At 41.8% G+C, this 9,386-nt stretch overlaps 2 protein-coding genes across 5 annotated transcripts; both read left to right on the top strand.

Moving 5' to 3' along the window:
- The first annotated feature begins 1,100 nt into the window (after window positions 1–1,100).
- ptcd2 (pentatricopeptide repeat domain 2) lies at window positions 1,101–3,426 on the top strand. Of its 3 annotated transcripts, none has more exons than XM_078794035.1 (10): window positions 1,101–1,258; window positions 1,492–1,584; window positions 1,649–1,778; window positions 1,854–1,971; window positions 2,247–2,325; window positions 2,372–2,481; window positions 2,549–2,662; window positions 2,734–2,808; window positions 2,874–2,987; window positions 3,090–3,425. In XM_078794035.1, exons 1-10 carry the CDS (start codon window positions 1,126–1,128, stop codon window positions 3,309–3,311), a joined length of 1,188 nt encoding a protein of 395 aa, XP_078650161.1. In that variant the 5' UTR covers window positions 1,101–1,125; the 3' UTR covers window positions 3,312–3,425. The 3 variants fall into 3 exon arrangements, with proteins under 3 accessions (XP_078650161.1, XP_057921014.2, XP_057921012.2); XM_058065031.2 differs by having other exon boundaries at window positions 2,390–2,481; window positions 3,090–3,424; XM_058065029.2 differs by having other exon boundaries at window positions 1,649–1,971; window positions 2,390–2,481; window positions 3,090–3,426.
- Window positions 3,427–3,642: 216 nt separating this feature from the next.
- cacfd1 (calcium channel flower domain containing 1) lies at window positions 3,643–8,826 on the top strand. Of its 2 annotated transcripts, none has more exons than XM_078794036.1 (6): window positions 3,643–4,091; window positions 4,646–4,718; window positions 5,420–5,545; window positions 5,654–5,761; window positions 6,321–6,395; window positions 8,456–8,826. In XM_078794036.1, exons 1-6 carry the CDS (start codon window positions 3,983–3,985, stop codon window positions 8,544–8,546), a joined length of 582 nt encoding a protein of 193 aa, XP_078650162.1. In that variant the 5' UTR covers window positions 3,643–3,982; the 3' UTR covers window positions 8,547–8,826. The 2 variants fall into 2 exon arrangements, 1 of the variants encoding a protein (XP_078650162.1); XR_013629257.1 differs by having other exon boundaries at window positions 3,648–4,091; window positions 6,321–8,390; window positions 8,456–8,777.
- Window positions 8,827–9,386: the final 560 nt, after the last annotated feature.

The following is a 9,386-nucleotide window of genomic DNA, read 5'->3' as shown; positions in this document are numbered from 1 at the left end:
CACCCATTCATTTTCAGTATGTGTATGCTAGTTTATATAAGCCGTGAATCATGTGGTGCACAGTCTGACCGGCAGTGGCTTTGTCTCTCTCTTTCTCTCCGAGTGCTAAAACTCTTTCCACTGGGATTGGTAATGACGATGGGACACCTCAGGCACTTTCCAAAACCACAGGGAAGTGCACACAGGGATAAATCAAAGGAGTCCAAAGCGTGGCTGCTTGTCCAGGGAAATCAGAATCAGGGATTGTCCTATTATCAGCTATGCAAACACTGCTTGCACACTGGTAGCGTCCTAGTTTCATGGAGCTGGATGTGAAAGCCCGTAGAGATGTATGCACCTTGCAGGAGACCATAAATTATCCAGAGTTCTGTGGCTGATTGGCTGAGCAAGCATAACCCAAGCTGCATGGGCTGAGATGTTTTTGTTGCTAAGGGCAACCGTGGGGACCTTCCCTCCTCCTAGTTCTACCTCCTTGGATTTAAGATGTTCCCTCATCATTGACATGACTCTTTTTACATTCTGTTGAGAACCTGGCACCGTGTTCTTTTGCGTCGTTTGTAAATTAATTTGACTTTAAGATGGAAAAGTACCGAGGTGCTCTAGTCTTCTCTACATGTATTTTATACCGGGCATGTATTTACATGGTTCTTTAAACGTTACATTACTGGTGAAACACTACTTGTCTCTTTTAACTCGGATATGTATGTACTCCACAAATTAGTAAATAGTGCTTAACCATACGCCGAACAGTACCGTTGCAACAGCGCCACCATCTGGTTAAAAATAACACTTTATCAGCTTTTAAAAATTGCCTTTGTCGGCAATTAAAGTGAAATTGTCAGACAAACGTAAAAAAACACAATAAAAACGTGCTAATATTTACAGAAAGGGTCTAAATTTAAGTTTATACTTTTGCTAATGACCGCCTCCATGATGGAAAGTACCAATCGTAATAGATTGTAAATAAAAAAGACATAAACAGAACGTTACAAGATGTGTTTATTTTTATTTTCTTCTGATCTCTTTACAAACACAATTGTACACGGAACAAACTATTGAACTGTGGTAAAATAGTGTTTTAAACGCCCCGGTGTGTTTCTTAGCCTCCCCTTTGTTTATTCAAACATGGTACAGTCGGCGGGCAATATGGCGCTGTACAGGTTTAGTGTATGTTGTCGTTCTTTACTGCGTGACACCTCTTGTAGTGGAATATTGTCTGCTTTGTCACAACCAGGCTGGATTGGATGGCGTTTAGGAGGTTAGACCAACAAGTTTGAAGTCTTTTTCTGGAAATCCGGCTAGTCCTTTTTGTTTTGTTTTTACATGCTACTATCGTGAAGTGAACAGAACTGTCAGTGTTGTTTCGAGGAGCAAATGCATTATGTGTTATTGTTTCAATATGCTGTTTCATGACCGTGATATAGTATTTTCTAATGCATGCGAAGTAGTTTATGATACACAAGAAACCTGACAACAGTGTTTATTGTGCAGCTCTAAGGCATCTGCTTTCAGAAGATGTTATCAGACTCCAAGACTTCCAGCGCAGGAAGATGGCTGTGGCTCACCTCATCACCGGATCAGATGGTAAACAAACTCTGGTCCCACAACACTGCACGTTTACTGGCCGTGTGATCCATCTCATTTACAGGAAATTTCATTGCGCTGCTCACTCAGAAGCTTCAGAGGAACAATCTGATTTTGCAAGATGAACTGAAGCTACTGCTACACTTGTGCCATTCTACAGAGGACATGATGATAGCCCGGGATGCCATTTATAGGTACATTTCCATGCAAAGAAGAAAGCAATGCTTAAGTGGTCACATTATTTGTGATTTTATTTTGTACTTTGCTAGATACCATGCAGAAAACCGGAATCGGGCACACGGGGAATTCAAGTTCGGTCCACTCTTCATGAGGCTGTGTTATGAACTGGGTCTGGAGAAGATGGCTGCCGATGTACTTACAGACAAGGTGAAACCACACACAAACAATTCCTACAAAGGCCAGACAGGACATGCATTCACTTCATACTGGCATAGAGGGGTACCAATTTGCCACACATTTGGCATTGCGATGCACCTCCACAAGCCTGGGCAGTACACTCTCTTATTACTTTAGTCCTGAATGAATCAACCACAGTGCAATTCCAACACTTTCCTGTACTTTACACACTTTCTCATTGAAGGTGCGTTCACTGACATCCCAAACGCAGCACAAAATCATTGATCTTCTGTTGTTCTGAACAGGAAATGAGAGGGTTTTTCAATGACACCACCTCCTTCAACATAGCCATAGACATGCTGTTCATGCAGGGCCTCCATGAAGGTGAGCAGCCTCCTCTGCCCGATCTTCTCCGCTTGAAGTGATCCAGATGTGCTTATTATTACAGATGCCCTGGAGGTGTTAAGATCCATGAGGAGCCAAAGCGTACCTTTCAGTAAAGACACACTGATGCTGGCGTCGGGCGTCTGCTACAAACTGGTAACTGCTTTGACATGAGTCATGATTATTTCATGTTTGACGGTGAACTGATGTGTGCGGTTGTCAGAACACAGCAGAGTCCTACACGATCTGCACCTCTCTCATCGAGGAGGCTCAGGCCAAAGGGCAGTTCATCCTTCGACATGCTTACTGCTTTGCTGTGGCCTTAGCACTCAAACGGGTTTGTTTTGTCCTCCTTATTTCGGCCCAACATTGTGCATCATTTCAATAATAAATCATCTCTCCCCATAGAAAGACGTCGAAAAGGCACAGTTGTTGTTTTCACAAATCATGAACACTGATGGGCAATTGTGTCAAAATCTAAAGGTGAGCCTGAAGCTGATGCACTGATGGTATTGCTTGTTTTATAATTGCTTTTTTTTTCCCACCAGGTTTTATTACTGGCTATGTCAGGAGCGACGGATGATGCCATCATGCTCCTCTCTGCATCCACAGTGTCTGAAAGTCCCTCTTTTGTCAGGAAGCCAGAGTTTTCTCAAGAGGTGGTAAGGGAAACATTGTGCATTTTTTAATAATTTTTTTTGGTCGTAAGAAATGAGCTTTAGCAAGCAAAGAGGGTCCGCTCACTCCTGCGGCCTCTTTCACAGCTGGATTTGGTGCATTTGAAAACTGAGGACAGAGTACAAATGGCCAAGGCGGAGCAGGTCACCTCCCAGCTGGAGCGAGCCAGTCAGGTGACTCGGCACACCCTAGACGACATGCTGTGCCGCACGCCCGTCCACAAGAGGAAGCCATCACACATAATGGAGGGGAGGCGGCTCAGTAGAAGGACGCTGAAGCCACTCCAATCCACTCTCTTGTCAGAGTGAAGTGCTCTGCTCTCCTCGTGTTGCCCAGGGACTCATTTTGTATGTTTGATAAAAGCTGCTTTATTTGCATGAATAGAAAACAGGTCATGAATGATGAATTGAATTAAATATATATTTAATAGTAAATAGAACTGTATTGATTGGTTGTGGCTTTCTGATAACTCTAATTTTAAATGGGCTCAGTTTGATCACATTTTTGCTTTTGGGGACCAAAAAAAGAATGAAATCTTTCTACATATGAAATATGTATTGGACAATTCAGTAAATGAAATCATATTTCGAGATATCGTACAGACCGACACACCTGCTAATAGAGAAAACATGACTTCCGGGTAGCTCGCCCACAATGCTTTGCGGTCTCAGCAACCCGGAAAAGGTGATACCTAGCTCTGAACAACGGAATCGCTGTGTTTGTTGTCTTTTTTTAATTGTTAAAATCAGTTGTAGTCGAATTTTATTGAATAATAACACAACGACAGAGTTTTTAATAGAAGTTTATAAGTGACGTTAATGCTCTCGGCAACTTGGGCGGCGCTTGTTAGCATTAGCTAGCCGCTGGCTAACGCGGAGGACCTAAACAACCACGACAGGGCTTGTTGGCTTGAAAGTGCTGTCGGGTTGGAATCGGCCCTGTTAGTCGCTTCAAGACACGGTACTTGGCTTCCACCAGGATGAACTCCGAAGAGACAGCAGCGCCAACGAAAGCCGTCCCGGAGGATGACGGCATGACTTGGTGGTACCGATGGCTGTGCAAGATAGCTGGCGTCCTGGGAGGAATATGTAAGTACATGACAAAATCTGGCAGCTTTGTTGCAGATGCGCGTTGGGTGATTTTGTCTCACAATTCAGAATGTCCACTGTTGAACCGTTCATGTGAAGAATGCTGACATGTGACTTTGAACACAAACAAGGCTCACAGTTGTTCGGCCCAGCTAAACAAGCCATTGCCTTTTGTCTCTCCTCATCACTGATGCAGCCACTGCGCGACCGTCGAGCCTGGTGGTCCTCTAACAACCAACATGATAGCAAAACATCCTAATCTATCGCAGTTTTATTAGGAATGTAGCACTGACACCAGAAGCCCAGTGCCTGTGTCACAGAAACCACTGCTGCATATTCAATAAGCTCTGTATAATTGAACAGGACGGAAACATGTGCATTAGATGTCAATACACAAAACCAAACAGCACAGTTTCCAGCATTATTCACCTGGAAATGCTGTGAAAACGTTCTCCATTGCTTCCTCCTCACTGATGAAATATTATTTTGAAATGACCCGTTCAATTTAGCGTCAATCCTAACGTTTGTGTTGTGCTCTGTCCTAAATATTGCAGCATGTGCCATCGCAGGAGTGTGGAACTGTGTCACAGTGAACCCTTTAAACATCGCCGCTGGAGTGTGGATGGTGTAAGTCAGCAGGGGTGTCCATCGTGTGGCCCAGGGTTGTTTTGGGGTTTTTTGGCCCGCAGCGCATTCAAAAAAAATCTTTTTACAAGAATAAATTCAAAATATTATGAGGAAAAATACCATCATCTTAGTTGCATGAAGATTTTTAGTTTTTTAGAGTTGTAAAACAAAGTTATAATTGCATGACAATAAATTCATCATTACCAAGAGAAAATTCACAAGAAGAGGGGGGGGCACTATCATTTTCTGAGAGATCATAAGATAACTGAAAAGCCCTATTCCAAGAAGCAAAAAGGCCCCATTTTATGAGCATAAACCCATAATATTGTGGGGGGGAAACAATGTAAACAAACTAAACAAAATATTGTAATTTGGGGGGGAATTAGCTTTGTGGAAAAGTTATAATATTAAAGAAATTATATCAAAATGATGTGGGCAAAGTCATATCACCAGAAGAAAATTTTGAAGATTATTTATCATACTGTAAATATTTGAAATTATTTTACATATGTAATTTAAATATCCATATTATATTTTAATCAGATTTCAAATGATTAATTTATTGTAATTATATATTTTTTTACATTTTATTTTCACTCTTATAACCAATCTTCGCCCATAGGACATGATGTGTTCCATTGTCAAAGTGTGTCTTTTGTCTATTTTTCAAATGAACTTATTATACCCAACTGTGTGTGAAGGTTGAACGCCTTCGTGCTGTTCCTGTGCGAGGTTCCCTTTTGCTGCCAGTTCATCGAGTTCGCCAACGCCATCGCGGCGCGTGCAGACAGCTTCCGACCTTGGCAGAAAGCCTTCTTCTACTGCGGGTGAGAGCACAGTGACGTTGCTGAGTGACAGAATGAAGAATAGGGGATAATATCTCCTGACTTGTGTGTTTGTTGTTTACGTCCATCCATGGCTGCTGCTGGGCTCAGGATGGCGCTGTTCCCCATATTCCTAAGCTTCTCCTTCACCACCTTGTTCGGAAACGCCATCGCCTTTGCCACCGGAGTCCTGTACGGCTTGGCGTCTTTAGGCAAAAAGTAAGACATCCCCAATTGAAATAGCAGTCATTTTGAACTGGAGGACGTGATCCTGACTGTGTTTTCCTTGTCACCCATTAACATAGGATCTCTTTTTAACACAGGCTCTCTGTTCTTAAGGCGCTGTTATCATTTATTACATCCAATTTGGTTTTTAACGTTGTTGCTAATTCAAAGCTGATTTAATGTTGATTTAATGCATCATATTAATAATGCTCACTTTTGCTGTTCATTTAATATTATGGTTATTGGTGTGGTTTTACATTTTATTTTAGTATAGGTGGCTGATAAGGTTTTCTGTGTGTTCGATGGGTTTTTGGGGGGAGCTCAGGAGGGAAAAGGAGTGTTTGATTTACTCACCCACACAGTACCGGTAATCTCATCTAATTGGAGGGGTTTTTAAAATCAGATATCGGAATGTTATCGGTATGATGGCATAATTCCCTCCTATCATGCACCGCTACTTTTATTTCTATTATTTTTATGATCCTAACATTCCACTTAACTTCCATGATATTTGTGCAAATTAACTTCTAACACCCGGTGGCCGTCCCCACAGGGGCGACGCAGTGACGTACGCCAGGCTGCAGCACAACAAGCCTGGCGATGAAGAGAGGATGACTGGGACGACAGAGTGAGCCCTCCTGTCGCGCTTCTTCTTCCTCCAATCTTTGCTTTTGACTGCAGTCCTTACAGAGGAACGTTCACCCCTCTCCTGCACCCATCTACCTCCTCTTCTTCCTCTCCTTGCTGTCGTGACAGAACAGCTTTTATTTATGTTTTTATGATGCTGTCATTGGACTTAGTGCGGTTTGCAGCACCTGAGCGTATAAAACAACGAGGTTACATTTCTTCCTTTTTATGGTTTGCCTTTATTTGTTGTTCTTGTTTTTTGTTCCTTACGTGGTTTTGCTGCTAGCTAGCCGTTTTTAGCCTTTTCTTCAGGACCTGAACAGTTTGCTGATTGTGTGATGTGCTCATATGACTTTCTTTATTTTTGTGATGCATCTTATGCGGCTTAAAACTTTGAGTGACGTCGCCTTTCCTGACTCGCAACGGCTTCTTTGCAGTCTGAGCTTGAATGTATTGTTTGTTTCTCATAGCTGACATCATGAAGTCTTAGCAGCACGCCTGAACCTTTGCTCACTTGCAGTTTTAGCAGAACAAACCAGAATATTATTGTCATTTTTTTTTGTAGAAATAGTGTTTATTTACAATTTATTTTTAAAGGATTCCCTGGTGGGAAGCTGCCGTTACTGTAGCATGCCTTTAAGAACTATTATGAAGTAGCGAGGGTCTTGTACTGGAAAATGAAAGGATGCAAGGGCCACTTTGAGATGTATTAAAAAGCCACATAGAAGAAGTTATATAGTTACAAATATGCATCTCATCTTTGTGACGTATGATCTTCCGTCTTTTTTCCCTCCCCATTATTTATTTCTTTAACTTTCCAAATATTTCAACTTCCATCCATTCTCTATGCCGCTTATCCTCATCATTCTTGAATCATCTATATCAATTTTCCCTTTGTAATTACCTTATTCCCAGAACATTTTGACTTTATTCCCATATTCTAAGGTTTTTCCTCCACGGTAATTTACACAACTTTTTATTGCATCTTTAATATTTCAACTCTATGCTCGTAAAATGACATTTTGCCCCCTAATTTTGCAAATTTCCCCACTGAGGGACGAATAAAGGCATATCTTAATATGAGCTTATTCTAGTACAGCTTTCTCTTAATATTTTGGACTTCAATCCTGTAAAGTCAAAATGCTGTTTGAAAATGTTTTTAATTTTAATTTCTTATTTTTGTCAGTAGGAATTTGGCCACACCGATGACAGAGCCACTTGGCCTAATACACCTAAAATAAACCTTGTCTGAATACAAGAAACTTCAAAAGGCAACTTGACGCCATTGGAGTGCAGTACATGGCTGCAACCAGCAGAGGCACTGTTCAATCTCTACTACCTTGCTGTACAAAAGGTACAAAATGTGAGACCTCCACTATTGGCAGCGTTATTCTATGTGTGTATGAGTTCATAGTGAAATGCCCATCCATGGGTGTGGCAGCTATTTGAGGAAATATTTTATTTAACAACCTGTTAGCGGTTCATAGCATCACGTTCACTACTTAAACCGATCAAAGAGTAAGCTGGGATAGGCACCAGCATACCCCGCGAGCCCAGTGAGGATAAGCGGCATAGAAAATGGATGGATGGACTTAAAAAGGGACTCAGAACGATGCGCCCCTCGTCAGATTCCTGGTTTGCCTTTGCCATGCTGGTGTTTTGCTGTGGTCAATTTGCATTGTATGTGTTTGTTTTGTTAATCGTCCCTAATGAGGAAAGTTTGGGAGCAAATGTTTACGTCTTACAGCAGTTTACTGGCTGTCACTTCCTGCTCTCAGGTACAAAAGCACCAGTAAAGACCATCACATGTTCTTGTTGAAGCCACATGGAGAAATGGGTCAAACAAAGCCAGCTGCTGTCTGCTTTTCCTTACGGGCTGTGTGGACATTGTGTGTTGTGACTTGAATCCTCTGGTCAATTAAAGCAACCTGCTACTTGCTCTCTTTTGGATCTTCATTCACTAGGACTCCGTTTTCTAATAACGCCACAAGAAAAGGTAATACTTTGCACTCCTGATCAAAATTTTAAGACCAGTTGAAAAATGTCTTCTTTTTTTTTTAGGATGGTGTATTCAATCAGGAAACTCATTCTCTCCAGATGTCACTCGTCAAAGCCTTCCCGAAGTCGTCATTCTCATGTCAGGCCGGAATGAGATTCTCATGTCAGTCATGCTAAATGGATGAGGGACGGCAGCTGTCCTCGTCTCGTGCGTCATCAGGCGTCAAGTAGCATTCATGAGAGGAAGTAAGACCCAGCGAGGCTTTCTGTTGCTTATTTATTCCCTGCTGTTGTTTGAAGGCTGGAACAAGCGTTTCTCCATTAGCTCCGTTAGTGCAGCATCGTTATTTCATCTCCAAAATCATCCAGCCTTTGATTTAAAATGTGAAGGCAACCCTCTTCACTTGAAAGTCAATGTGTATATTTGAGTTTTCTTTGGTTTCTTATTAAACGTGGCATTTCCGGCCCACCATCACTGACATAATGTGGCCAATAAGGGGCGGTGTTGCATCATTTCACATGAGTGGCTTTGGGGTCACCGAGACACAAAAGATAGTTTTATCAACACAGTCTTATTGCATCTTATATCCACTGGTTCAATTAATAATTAACTTGCTGCACGGCATCAAACTGAGCTGTTTCTCATGTTTGGACGGCCCTCATCCGAAATAGAAACAACATTAGCTTTCGGTGGTGGCCAGATGTGCTGCAGGCGAGTGTGCGGTGAAGCTAGTAGCGCTAGTAGCGTTGCGCTGTGGTGAGATGTCACTACGACAGTAAAGTAGTTCTTCGGTGTAACAATGTGATAAATGTTTTTTAAGAAGGAATAGGTGTTTCCCATTCCGTGCGTTCTTAGCTGCTTCTTTTTAGCTCTTTTTTTATCTTTAGAACACACGGAAAAGAGAAAGACTTGTGTTCAGGATTGTGAATGATGAGGAAAAATTCCCCCAAAAGTGCAGTTTTCCTATAATAAATTAAATGTATTTTTTAATCT

Source organism: Doryrhamphus excisus, linkage group LG10 (genome assembly GCF_037039965.1).
Source record: "Doryrhamphus excisus strain RoL-2023G ecotype Guam linkage group LG10, RoL_Dexc_Guam_v1.1, whole genome shotgun sequence".
In the NCBI taxonomy this organism is placed as follows: domain Eukaryota; kingdom Metazoa; phylum Chordata; class Actinopteri; order Syngnathiformes; family Syngnathidae; genus Doryrhamphus; species Doryrhamphus excisus.
This window is presented reverse-complemented; position numbering and strand designations above follow the sequence as displayed.